Source organism: Tachypleus tridentatus, chromosome 4, assembly GCF_004210375.1.
Source record: "Tachypleus tridentatus isolate NWPU-2018 chromosome 4, ASM421037v1, whole genome shotgun sequence".
Taxonomy (NCBI): domain Eukaryota; kingdom Metazoa; phylum Arthropoda; class Merostomata; order Xiphosura; family Limulidae; genus Tachypleus; species Tachypleus tridentatus.
Window position 1 is genome coordinate 62827929 of NC_134828.1, and position 14644 is coordinate 62842572.

Below are 14644 nucleotides of genomic sequence, written 5' to 3' on the forward strand. Positions count from 1 at the left end.
ACAATCAATATCATACATTTTGCTTTTGTGAATAACAGTAAATGTAGTTTTTCCAACAGGTGTGATCTTATGATTACCAAATGCTTTTATGGTTACCTGTGACTTAGACAAAGATAATGAACCATGAGGTGCCATGCGATCAAATGACTGTTTACTCAATATATTACACTCTGCCTGTGTGTCTATTTTCATACCCACTGCACCTGTGTAGTCTACCTCTGGCTGGCCAAACAAACATTTTGATAGTCGACATGTCACATCATTTTGTCTAGCAGTTTCCAACGTGTTGCGTAGCACTTTACAATGTTCAGGTAGTGTAACAGTATTGAGTAGCATATCGTCAAAAATGTTATTCACATGATCATGCTCCTGAAATATTTCTTCCATTGCTCTTTGGTACAATTCAGGACTCGACTTAATTCCCATAACATTTCTGTTAACTTAAGATAAGTTACTGTGGTTTGTGAACGTAAAGTTTGTATTTATCTTGACTGTGTGTCGCTTCTAAGGCACAATTTAAATAAAACTTCCACTTCTGACAACCATGTTATGTCTTTGGGTTCTCATGTAGACTGCTTTAGTCTAAAGAGTTCAAAGCCAGCACAAAAACTGAATCTGATTTTGATACAACTTCCAAAGTGTTTGCTAGAGCTGAGCTACATTAAGGGTCAATTACCCTGTTCATATGTGGTGCTTAATATGACAGACCAATACTCAGTAGGTTTGTTTACACCAATGGAGTAAATATTCAAAAAATTCATACTTTCCTCTACATTACACATTTCATAACAATCATCATAATCATTGACATCTTGAAAATAATCATCACATGTGTTTACAAAATGTACATTTCTATTCTTATTTCTACACATGACAGCAAAGTGACCTCTTAATTTACAATAATTACAAGTTTTCTCTAATGCTGGGCATCTTTGTTGACTGTGATGTGGTAGTTTTCCACACCGAGTACAGTTCCTCTGTGGCGGTCTCCGTATCGTGGCTCCTCTGTATGTCTCCTGTGTGTCTCGTCTTTGCTGGTTTCTGGAACCTTGACTTCTGTGGCGACTACGACCTCTGCTTTGATCTCGACGTACATAGTTTACATCTGTTACGGTACTTGTGGATCCTTCGATTTCCTTCAGTGATTCTAGTTTCTGTTCATGGTGATGACATTTCTCTGTAATCTGTTTCAGTGTCAGATCCTCTGACCACAGTCTATCTCTTAATGCTCGATCACTGACGCCTACGCTGATTTGTTTACACAACTGTTGTTCGAGAGTATCACCATACTCACAGTTCTGTGCTATCTCTCTAAGTGCACTGATATACTGGGACACAGTCTCGCCTGGTTGCTGCTTTCGGTTCTCAAACTTTTTCATGTACAACTTTGTTACTTTGGTTGGCTGTAAATAGTTGTCGAATTCTCTGATTACATGTTTATAGTTCTTCTGTTGAGCTTCTGTCAGTCAAAAATTGTCGAAAACTGTCGTGTATTTCGACCCGAGTGTGTACAACAATATATCACTTTACGTCCTTCTGTTGCCTCTGATAACCCTGATGCCATGAAGAAAATCCGCAAATCTTGTTTGAGATTCTTTCATGCCGCACTAGCATTCGTCTTGTCATTAAAAACAGGTGGCTTGAAACTTGCCTCCGCCATTTTTCTGGGTAGAACACGTGTGTTTTCGCGAGAATCGTATCTCGTACGATTATGTCAATTTACAGTTTGTGAACGTAAAGTTTGTATTTATCTTGACTGTGTCGCTTCTAAGGCACAATTTAAATAAAACTTCCACTTCTGACAACCATGTTATGTCTTTGGGTTCTCATAAAACACTTGTTATCGAGTAACAACAAAACTCAGACGTGCCGCAGCTTCCTGTACTTTATTTAGAATAGCCTCGCACATACAAAATACTAAGTGCTGATTGGCTAATAATGTCACATACATAATAGTATAAACTTATTTATGTAGCTGTGTTTCATGTTATTTTAATTTAGGAAACAAATTTTGTAACTTTTTAAAAATGTTACTAGTGTTTGTGTATCTTCAAAAGTAGAAAACAAAGAATTATATTCATTATCAAGATTTTCTTTAATTTTAAGTACACTTAAACTTTGTAGAAATGTCTTAAATGGTACCTTTTACATGTTTTTATTGCAATATTTCTCCTAAACTGCTTAACGATGAGAAGTTGTATTTTTTTTTTATTATTTAATCAAACATGTTTAGCATACAATAAAACTATTTATCAAACTAAATTGATGTTTTAAACATTGGTTTTTACTAAATATATTTCATATACTTCTACTTCTCTCAAGTTTATCTAAACTAAAATTGGTTAGGCTTTAGTCTAAAGGGTTCAAAGCCAGCACAAAAACTGAATCTGATTTTGATACAACTTCCAAAGTGTTTGCTAGAGCTGAGCTACTTTAAGGGTCAATATTTTCAATGTAAACGTGGATAGAAACTTAAGATAAGCAGAAGTATTTAAATAAAAACTAATAAACTACGTACAAGAACCTTTACAATTTACAATATGTTATAGTAAAGGGAACAATGTACGAATTTCTTTAACATCTGAAACATTATATCTACAAGATTCAGGATAACAGCAGCTTTTGTTCTGAAAGATGTCTTTTCACTTCTAGTGTTTTTTCATTCTTCTGTGAAAAATCTTTGAACGTTTTTGCCTTAACTTCTTTTCAATTTATATTCCATCATGATGAGTCATATCAATCTTGTTTATTGCAATTGAAACATGTTTTCTTGGAGTTACAAATAATAAGACATTCTTCTGATGTTTCTATCATGTTCATCACTTCAAAATTAAACAAGAGAAATTTAATGCATATAGTCTTCGTGTAGCTTTGTGCACAGTCCAATGAAAACATCTGAAATATAGATATTTATTTTTAAGACTGCACAGAGCTATTCCAATGTACTTGCTAGCAAGGATAGTATCAGTATCCAATGATGAGTCTGAGGTAGGCTAGATTAATTTTAAAAAGTGCTATACTCTTCACTTTTTCAATAAGTGAAACAAAAGAACTGAACTTTTAGTTAGTGGGATTGACCATCACATTATATTGCTCCCACGTCTCAATGTATGGTACTATTGATTTAGACTAACTGTCAGTGGTGGATTTAAGGTTGTGTGGACCCTGGAGCTGAGCCCCTACCTAAATACGCCACTGCTAATTGTTGGACCTTTTCAGATTTTCACATTAACGGTTAAATACAGTGAGCACGCTGGATAATTGTTTCAGCCACTTGATGTACAGATGGATGTACAACAGTAACCAGTTTCGGAAATAATTTCCTCATTTTATAGCAGATAAGTTTAAATATTGTTACTTCATTCCACAAACTGGCAAGTAACAGAATGAACAATAGGAGTATGTGGAAATGTAAGGCTAAAGAGTTGATCTGGAATTTGAGTATACTCATTTGTAGTTATTGGAAGACTGGTTTGAGCTCAAGAGATTTATTGCAGATTATTTATTTATAGAGACAGGCATAAATACAGTAATGATGAACATTAAGAGTAGAACATATCAAAGAAAAGAATTTGAACAGAGGAGTATTATCCAATTGATCTGGGTATATTTCGAATAGTCTTGCAATAACAAAGTAACTGCCAGTATTCTTAATAGAGAAAGCTACTCGAGGGCTATCTGTGCTAGCCGTCCCTAATTTAGCAGTGTAAGACTAGAGGGAAGGCAGCTAGTCATCACTACCCACCGCCAACTCTTGGGCTACTCTTTTACCAACGAATAGTGGGATTGACCGCACCTTATAACGCCCCCCACGGCTGAAAGGGCGAGCATGTTTGGCGCGACGGGGATGCGAACCCGCGACCCTCAGATTACTATGGCATTTCGTGGTAGGTCAAAGGTTAGCACGTTTGATCTGCCAACTGTGAAGAATTCTTATAAAGAATACACCACCTGTTGGTTAAGTGCTGTTGTTTTCGGGTGTTTTTTTTAACTTAAGTAAAATGACGTTTTTCGTTATTCCATAGGACATATATCTTGTCAGCTGTTTGTACGTTTTTGAATTTTGCGCAAAGCTCTTCGAGAGTTATCTGCCCTAACCGTTCTTGTTTCGAAGTGATAGACTAGAGAGAAGACAGCTAGTGAATATCACTCACCACCAACTCTTGAGCTACTCTTTACCAAATAAGAGAAGGATTTACTGTCCATTATAGTACCCCCCACAGCTGAAAGGGCGGACATGGATTCAAATCTGCTACCCTAATATCGCGAGTCGAGTACTCTAACCATCAAGGCTATTGTCAGGACTTAGCTTGTCAAAATGTGTCCACCAGTTTATTAGAAAACATCTGCACACCATTAACTGTGGTAACATTAGATTGTCTGTTACTTTTCTTTCAAAGTAGCATGTTTATCGTTGCGCGTGCTCAATGACTGTGCTGAACTGTTTTATTGTTTCTTTGAAGTTAAGCACAAAGCTACACAATTGGTTATCTATACTATATCCATCACGGGTATCGAAACCTTGCTTCTAGTGTTATAGGTCCGCATACATACTGGTGTGCCAACGGGGGGCGACACTGCTTAAATCCACAGGAAAAAGTTTGTTTGTTTGAGGTATGCAATGGACTGTCTATGCTCTGCCCACAAGAGGTATTGAAACCCGGTGTTTAACGTTAAGGCCGAGGATATACCGCTGTGCAATTAATGACGCAGGAAAAGTATGAAACACATTATATACTATTAAGATATTTACAAAATATTACTACTTTTTCATTAAAACACAAAAAATTACATTTACAATTTTATAACTGTACTATAATTTTTGAATTATTTAATGATTTTAAACAAAATTTATTTATAAGAGGGCATTCTTACGCTCACAAAATAGTATAATTTTTAAACAACAAAAACTAGGTATTTTTGTACGCATAGTACATAACGGTTAGTGCTCTTTTGGTAATACATTCTGCTCATTTTTAAAAGTAACTCCATTTTGATCTTTGAATTTAATAATTTTAAAGTCGAGAAACTAAAAGGTAAAAGCACATGTAGATGGTCAATGTTATATAATAGTACTAAACCGTGAAACAGCTTGGATCATTAGACTTTTAAACGTGAGTTGTGTATATCACATTGCTTTTTACTATATGTAATAAGTTACATCATTAAAATATAATATACATTTGCACTATCACAGAAGTAATCTTTAATATACGATACTTAGATACCAATGCCTAACATTATCTTTAAACTCAGCATGAAGAGCTGGGAGTTCAGACACGATTTCAGGGTCTCATTGTGGGGGAGGGAGTATAGTATTTTGTGCCACTAGGTATGCAAATCGTCTGTCAGTCAGTGAAACAGCTCAGAAAGTTAGGCGGAAATGTGCAGTTAAAGCAAGCATTGCTTAATTTTGAATAACTTGTAACTTTTTGTGCATTTGACTAGAATTTGGAGGCTCCTTGATTCTTGAGGTACACTAGGTTGGAAGAGGGTGAAATTTGCCTGTTCCTATGGAAGTGAAAAATACAGTTTAAATCATTCTTACAAAGAAATGACATTTATCCAGAGCTCTTTTCTAATTTGGTTTATCAATTTTTTCTCGGTGTAAATTGTTTGACAAAATCATGGGAAATTAACGTGGGGGAACTGTTTTAAAACTTCAAAAGTCAGTTCAATTAACTGGAAATAAAGTGGAAATCAGACTAGGTTTAGATCTAACAAATATTATTTAGACAATCTTTCATTAGTTTTAAAGGCGTCACGAATCATTCAGGTATTACGTATGCATGACAAGGGAGTGGGTTTACACAGATGCGTACACCAGGAATACAGGTGAGGAGGAAGAGTGTTTAAGATATTATGTATGTCTATTTTACTTACTCACTACTCAGACCAAGTTAGAAATAGGTTAAACCTCTTTGATAACAGACAATTTAACATCTATCACAAGATCCAGTCCGGCATCTTGATTGCAGATTAAGAAAGAGTAATTCCAAAAAGGTCTAGATTGTTTTTATTTGACAAAAAAGAATACGTTTGGCATCATTTTCGAAGCTTAGGTTGTTGGACCAGATCCGTAACAGAACCTGAGACCATGAGAGACAATATGGAAAAAACATAACCTGTAAATATAAAGTAAAACGATACAGCAATGAAACGTACTTGAAATGTTCGAGATGTAGTTGTGTAGCGATTAAGCTAAACGGTGGTTCTAAATCGGATGATGTGTTAATCGATTTGACAAACAAACTGAATCGGAGATTCGTCAATTGGTTATGCATTGACATTGATACGTAAAGCAACGTGTACAATAGTTTCATTATTTTCAAAAAGGGGATTAGAATAATGTATACAAGTCAGTAGTTTTAATAACCTTGACATGTTTCCTGAGAGATTTCTACTCCCCATTTCCTCTAGAGCACAGCAGTAGATTAGTAAAAAGTAAATAAGTCATAAGTTGTTGTTATCGTTACTATGGTTAGTATTTTAAAAGAAGATGAAGTATTGGGCCTAGCAGATTTTCTTCTTTATCATAGATACAGAGATGGCCAAAATCTTAAGGTTAATGAACATAAAGAAAAAATATGCATTTTGCGTTATTAGATTCAACCACTTGTTTGAGTAGAGCTTCGAAAGATAAAAACAAGAAAAGGAAAAATAAAAACGTTTTTAGCATTTAATAGCCCCCCGCTAGTACAGCGGTATGTCTATGGATTTACAACGCTAAAATCAGGGGTTCGATTCCCCTCGGTGGGCTCAGCAGATAGCCTGCTATGGCTTTGCTATAAGAAAAACACACAAACACAGCATTTAATAGGGAAAATGTGAAACACTATAAAATTAGCCTAAGTACTAGCTGGTCAAAAGTTTAAGACCGTACTGAAACGAAGCGTTAATCAGTAAACACGTAACGAAATTTAGTCATTTATGTTTAAGCATTAGCGTTGTCAACATCTCCAACTGACACCTCCTGTGTTACATTGGGTAAAAGTATGCCAACGTCTTGAAAGGCCACGCCTCCTTCCACAACACGAAACAGCTTGGTTAAACTTTTCTGAGAAGCGCCAAACATGGGACGTAGAAAAGTGGAAGAAGGTTTTGTTCTCTGAAAAAAGTTTAACCTGGATGGTCCAGATGGCTTCCAACGTTACTGGCACGATAAGGATATCCCACCGGAGACATTTTCTACACGACACAGTGGAGGAGTCTCCATCATGATCTGGGGTGCTTTCTCCTTTCATGGAACGGTGGAGCTTCAGGTTATACAGGGGAGTCAAACAGCAGCTGGCTACATTGCCATGTTGGAGAGAGCATCCTTATTTACTGAAGGCTCTCGCTTGTGTGGAAATGACTGGATCTTTCAGCAGAACAAAGGACTTTTCATGGCGAATAACGTGATTTTTTTTAACCATCCAGCGTGTTTGCCTGAACTGAACCCCATTGAAAATGTTTGGGGGTGGATGGCAAGGGAAGTCTATAGATATAGACGTCAATTCTAAACCGTGTATGATCTTTGTGAAGCCATCTTCACCACCTGGAATAACATTCCAGCCAACTTTCGTCAAACGCTTATATCGACCATGCCAAAGCGAATGTTTGCAGTTTTTCGCAATAACAGCTGTGCAACTCACTACTGAGACCTCTTGTTGGGTATTTCCTACCATGTTTAGGACTTATTTTTGGTATGGTCTTAAGCTTTTTATCAGCTAGTATTTAGGCTAATTTCATAGTGTTCACATTTTCCCTATTATTTTTATTTTCCCTTTTCTTATTTTCATCTTTCGAAGCTCTACTCAAATAAGTGGTTGAGTCTAACAACACAAAATGCATATATTTTCTTTATGTTCATTGGCCTTAAGATTTTGGGCAGCAGTGTATATGCATTTACCAATTTTTTTTATTTAGTCCCACAACCTGAAGATATTGAAACTACAATGTCTTTTGCAAGTTTTAATCAGCAATTCATGCTATAGAATTTGAAGCTCTCAGTTATAAAGAACCCAGTTTTAAAAGGCGAGAAATCATAAAGTTATCCGAGATAACATGCAGAGTTTTCAAAAGCTGTGGCACATATTTACTCTTAATATCAGCCATGAATTGTCAAAAGGTAATTGCAAAACAACATTCAGTCTCCAATTTCAATAGTTAATACCACTCAAACATTGATGATAAGCAAAATAAGTGTTTTATTATCATGGACAAAAACCAAATCTTGCCAATTAGTCCGTAATATTATTATCATTGTGTCACAATCCTACAGCAAAATTAATTGGGCATTTTACATCAAAATCTATACGGATATACTATATAAGGTGTTGCAAATTTCTATGACCTATTTAAAAGTTAATTATTTGTCACCGAAAATTGATTTACGTTGTTATAAACATACAGCATGCGCCACATATAGGTTTGCAAAAATTATTGATATATATTGTATTAACAGTAATTTTGAATACGAGTCTAAACAGGTTATAATTTAATTGGCTAGGTCACTCGTTAAGCCAAATTTGGAATTTTGTGTTCAATCTTTTGCCCCTGATCTTACTGTAAATACAACATAAAATCCTATTTGCCTTCCCACTAGCAACAGTACACTTCTTGGTTGGCTGATCAACCATTGCACCAAGGTCACTTTCTTTCATGGCATTGTTGAGGTTATTCCCATCCAAACTATACTTATAATTCGCATGCATTGCCTTGCACTTATTATAATTAAAACCCATCTGCCATTTATTAACCCAACTAACTAAATAATCTAAATGTGACATCCTCTTCATAGCTAGCAACACCAAGTGCCCTAATATTATCAGCAAATATAAATAATTTATTGACCATTTCTTTATCTATGCCATTGATGTAAACAAAAAGAGAAAAGGTCATAAGACTGAGCCATGAAGTACCCTACTTCTAACATTAACCCAGTATGACTGAACTCCATTTATTACAACCACCTTCCATTTAATTAGCTAATTTACCTGGCAAACCAATAGAGAGAATTTTTGATAAGCCTTTTATATGGCACTTTGTAAAATGCTTTTTAAAAATCCACATAAACCAAATCTGCACTCTCACTCTCATCACAATAACCTCTTCCGATGTTTGTATTTTATCCTATTTTAAGTCTTGGATTTTATGACTATATTCTGAAACATAAACATCAGAATATAACGAGAGAGGACAGATCGAAGTTATATGGAATAGGTTTGTTCATATACAGCCAGATGCATAATATAGAGCTGGTTGTTAACTATGATATTGGCTGAAAATGCTTGTATCATCACCTATAGGACCGTAATTATCCTATTTATTTTCATCTTAAAAGACACAAGTACACCACTGAGCCTTACTTCTCCCCTTTTTTTTCTAAAGAAGTGAGGTGTGATAAGTCATATTTGTTTGTGGATCTTTATATTTAATTGCTTGGTGACTTATGTAATGGCAATAGTTAGAAGTGGAATAAATGAAGAGAATCTGCTTTGTTTACTCGTAAAAATTCTCAGCCTCGTTCTCGCGGCGATGCTTGATGTGTCTGTTTTGCAAGTGGCAATTCCGGAATAAGGCATGGGTTAACCGGTCTGAAGCCCGGGGCTTCAAACTACGACTATGAATGTACTGCACGTAGAAGTTAAACCTCGAGGGGTTCTCGATAAGTTGAAAAGCCTAGGGCCTTAGAATAGTGATGTTACGTGTTTGTGTGTGTTTTTTATATAGCAAAGCCACATCGGTCTGTCTGCTGAGCCCCCCCCCACCCGGAGTGATGTTATACTATGGCTTAAAATTATCTTATTATGAGTGATTTCTTTAACATTAAGCCGACAGAATTATTCACCATCTCAGTTAATTAAAACTAGATACGAAGAATACACCCGTACGAAAATAATTAAGGTCAGTAACTTATTAACAGTTTTCCAAAACAAATCACGTGATTTAAATATCTTCTGCACACTACTATTAAGTACAACGCAAATCCGTACGTATCAATACGCTAAGTGCCTAACGAATTAAAGACATTCCTCTAAACGTAATACTTTTGTGAAATAAACATTTAATTATAACTACAAATTATTGTTTGTGGAATTAAAATAAATAAAATTGATAACTTTTCATACAGTAAAACTTTTCAATTGTTTTACACTGGAACTAGTTTATGAAAAATAGCTTATGAATTAACTAATGCTTCCAAGGCATTATTTTTCAGCAAATGGGTTTGATATTTTGTACAAGGTGTTTTGATTGTGGTATGAGGCAGTCTTAGTGTTAAAGTCAAACTAAAATGGATGTTTTAATTATAAATTTTAAGTGTCACGCAGAGATAGACATATGATACTTTTCTTTAAAATTTTAGCAAACGAGTTCAAACAAACGTGTGTCTGTGGAATTACTACTGTCTCATTGCTTTTCGAATGTAAAGTATAACAAACAGAAATTTTGGTAAGAAAATGCTTTTAGTTCTATTAAGTTCTAAGAAAGTTAGGCTTAAGTAAGCCCAAGTTTATCTAATAATCTATAGTAATATGTGGTTGCATTACTATTAGGCTTAATAAGTAGTCAGTAATGATAGTTTTTTTAAGTACTATTAGATGTTACTAATACTAAGCATGATTAACTGGATGAAAGACAACTCAATAAAATCTTACAATTATAACTTTGTAATTACATTATCACGATGATAAAATTGATGTATTAAGATTTTACCCTCTAAGTGGAAGCAGTGACTTGTCTCTCGTACGAACCATAGTGTCACTTTACTATATACACGATACTGTATTGTGAAACTAAGGACCAAGTTAGTGAAACTGAAAATATAAAGTATTCTGTGTATTGATAAGGTTGTAAGTGACGTGAGCACCAAAGTAAACGTTGACATTATGTTAAATGTCTATAAATTGGAACAATTTAATTGTATGACATTTTATTTAGAATGTAATAATATTTTCATGAACTTTAAAGTAGAAGACATTGCCAAGTCCAAGAATTTCTACTGTCCTTGAGAAAAAAAAAACTGAAATAAAATGTGAAAATCCCATTAGTATATATTTAGTAGTATTTATACTTTGAAATTACAAAATGAATTGTGAATATGACACTGCTATAATCATGATATGCCCAGTATTTGGTCAGATCACCTTACAAGATTGTTTGAAAGTAACAAAAGTACAATAATTTATAATATGAATACTTAACTCCATAGTTAGAGTGATATGCTTGGTGAAATATTAAAAAATAGAGTATTGTCATTAATACTTGTAACACTTGACAGACTGATGTATGTGAAAGTAAAAAAATGTCGTGGCACGTAAAGAATTTTGTGTGTATAGTTATATGCCTGTGTAATGTAATGTGTGATTTTTTATTTTTTTTTAGAAAATGTACATAGCCTGTTGAAATACATCTGTGCAGTTTGCTTACCTATGAGCAATAATTATATAATTAGTTTCATATAAACTAATTAATCATAATTTGTGATTCTGATATTTATCATTTCAGTTATTCTTCCAGTTTGTCAAAATTATGATTAAATATTGGCATAAGATTAGTAATTGAAATTAGTGTTTCTGGTTATTAATATTTTTAATTATTTTAAGTATCTAAGTGAATCAAAATATTGCTTTTACATTTGTTAAGTCAAATTATCTGTAAAATGGGCTTTGGCAATTTTAAGTTTTTTTTTGTTTTTTTAATTTGTTTGGCTTTGGGGGGAATTTTAGCTTGATTACTACCAAACTTGTTAGTATTGCCTTTGTTATGGTAAGGCTTTTAAGGCTGTTTTTGACTGTTAAAAAGGTGCTCTTAGTAAGTTACTGTCCATCTAACTAATATGCATACGAACCTACATATTATACAGAGCCCAAGGCAAAGGGGTTAATTCATTATGCATTAAGTATTTAATCTAAAAGTTCTGATACAATATTTGTACCTTAATAAAATTTGCAGATGTTTAGTAAAGATTATAATTATTTTGTACACAAAAAATCATATCTTTAACAAAATTTTCTAAAGATTTATTTGTGAAAATATTAAGTCTGTTTTGTTACTAAGCTGAGTGCAACGTGATTTTGTGTTATGACTGAAAAAATTTCATCCTCAAAATCCCAACTATTATTTTCATAATCTCTAAAACCTCCTAAATATATTTCAAACATTTGTATTTAGTAAGATTTTTATATTTCATGTTATTTTCTATACTCTTAACTATGAAAAACTTAGGAAAGTCAACAAAGGTTATGACATGGCTTTTGACCTGTGACCAAGTGAAAAAGAGTTAATGAGACAATCAGTTAAGCAGCTAGCAAATATTATAATTTATCTATTTCTAGTTTATAGTAAGCTATACGAATGCTGATTATTCACATGCAACTTAAAAGTACCAGTTATTTTATATAAGACTTGTTTCATTGTGTGTAAATTGATGTAGTGTAATTTGCTATCTAGATTGTCAATTCCATGCTAAAATGATTATATTTAATTAGCTAGTTGTATGATCTTGTGCACACATGATATACTACTTCTTTAGTCATTACAGAGCATGAAATTGACAGTTTTTTGCATAACCAAGATTGACTAATTTGAATAAAAAGCATATATTTTTAATTTGTGGTATCAAATATTTTTCTTTCACCTATTGGGCTATATCATATGAAAAAAAAGTTAACTTGCTATTTAATTTTTGACATTCATTAAAAGAAGGATATTTTAAAGTAATCATTATCTAGTGTTGTATCAAAAATGTCATATTGAATCATATTATCTAGACAAGTGCAAAACCCAATTAACTGATGGCAGTCTACAATCACAAAAGTATTAGTTTTGCAAGAGGAAAGCATAATGCCTTCAAAAGTTATTTTTAAATATTTTTAAGTCAGTATTATTGACTAGTAGGTATTAATTTTAGGAAGTTGTCTAATTTATGTTTGTTAAAATAAAAGTATATAGTATCTAATATGAAATTTAAAGTGACTGTGTCATGAGTGTAAAAAAAACAACAACAGAAAACCCTGAACCTTTACCTTCCTCCCACAGGTATCCTTTACTATTCATTACATAAGATTTTACTGTCTTTCATTTGAAATTTTATTAAACTGCTTTTTGTTCATGTTATACCAATTAGTATAGTATAAAATCTCTAATACATGCGTGCCTTTTTTCCGCTGAAATGCGGATTTCCGAGGTTTTCAAACAGCCAACGATCACCCACTAGATTCGTGTAAATTCGAGGAGAAAATATGAGTGATTTGGGGGCCGGGTAGGTGGTTTTTGAGGAGAAATCGTATTTTTTTCAATGTTTATTGCAGAAAAAAAAATCTGATCGCCATCTTGGAGGCAGTCTCATTTCATCTCATGGTCTGGTATCGTGTGCATACCAGACGATAAAATATTCTCTACACTCCAAAGAAACAACAGCGATTGAAATGTTTAAAAGGAAAGATGTTCATTTTGATCCTGTAGACAAGAGAATGTGTAAGGACATTAGATCAGCAGCTTCAAAGTATACCTCAAAGCTGAGGGAGAATCAGAAGAAAAGAGCAGAAAGGCTTGAGGACTATGGTTCTGTGAAATCTGGCCCAGCCACCTTGGCTAAAGAAAAAGTCCAGAAAGCTGCAGAGGCACAGAGAGCTGCCCATTCAGAGAAGGAGAGAAAAAAAGCTCGGAAGAGAGCACTGGAAACCCTTGTCTCGAAAAAGAGGAAAGTAGCCAAGATTGATTAAAGGAAATTAAGTGATTTGAAATTTGACTGTAATTTATGCAGCAGAGCAGAAGTTGATATCAGTGACTGAAAACATTTTATTATTATCTGCAGCATACAGTGTTAGTGGTTTATTTTAAAGCATATCATTAATTTTATTTTGAAGCAATGTCAAAGCTTTCCTTGATTTGCTGTTTCAGTTTGTATTGGGAAAGAATGAAAAATATACTGATATTGAGGTACCAGTAATTTACTGACAAGATTGTATAGATGAACAAGTTTTACTGTAGGTAGTCATGTAGAGTAATTTTAAGTAAATTGAAATTTTAATGGAATACATGCAGCAGAGCAGTAGTTGTTGATGTCAGTGACTGTACAAAATTTAATTTTTGATGCATATCACTGATATCAGTAGTTTAATATTGAACCATATCAGTAGTTGAATTTTTAAGCAATGTCATAGCTTTCCTTCATATGCTGTTTTAGTTTGTATTGTCAATTTGTGAAAGAATGGAAAATTCACTGACATTAAGGTACCAGTAGTATAATGACAAGATTGCATAGATGAACAATTTGAACTGTAGGTATTCATGATTAGTCAAAAGAGTAATTTTATGTGATTTGAAAATTGTATGGAATATATGCAGCAGAGAAGTAGTTATTGGCAATGACTGTAAAACATTTAATTGGCAGCATACCAGTAGTTGATGATGATGATGTTATTGATGACATAAAGGATAATAATGAAATGATTTGTATTTGAAATATTTACTGAGTTATTTTGGCTTTATTAACTCATATTACTAATATATTTTGATTTAGAAAAAAATTAAACTGAATAAATAGCAAATAAACAATCTTAAATTTCATTTATTTACTTATTTGTTAATTTTAGATATTTTGATATATCTTCTAAAAAATGAATGCAAATTAAAAGAATAAATCAATCTGCTAAAA

General features: G+C 33.5%; 2 protein-coding genes across 7 annotated transcripts in view; one reads left to right on the forward strand and one right to left on the reverse strand.

Moving 5' to 3' along the window:
• Positions 1-530: 530 nt before the first annotated feature.
• Positions 531-7093, reverse strand: LOC143248136 (uncharacterized). The gene is made up of 3 exons (XM_076496569.1): positions 6956-7093; positions 5430-5511; positions 531-1459 (listed from the first exon to the last, which is right to left on the reverse strand). Exons 1-3 carry the CDS (start codon positions 7073-7075, stop codon positions 669-671), a joined length of 993 nt encoding a protein of 330 aa, XP_076352684.1. The 5' UTR covers positions 7076-7093; the 3' UTR covers positions 531-668.
• Positions 7094-10209: 3116 nt separating this feature from the next.
• The window catches only part of LOC143249271 (lysine-specific demethylase 4A-like), a 71862-nt gene continuing 67427 nt past the window's right edge, over positions 10210-14644 (forward strand). For 4 of the 6 annotated variants that reach the window (XR_013027702.1, XM_076498809.1, XM_076498811.1 and 1 more), the window contains exon 1: positions 10218-10434. The gene's annotated coding sequence lies outside the window, so the exon portion shown is untranslated. Of the gene's footprint in view, positions 10435-14644 lie in introns of all 6 variants that reach the window. The other 2 variants (XM_076498810.1, XM_076498812.1) reach the window with 2 other exon arrangements.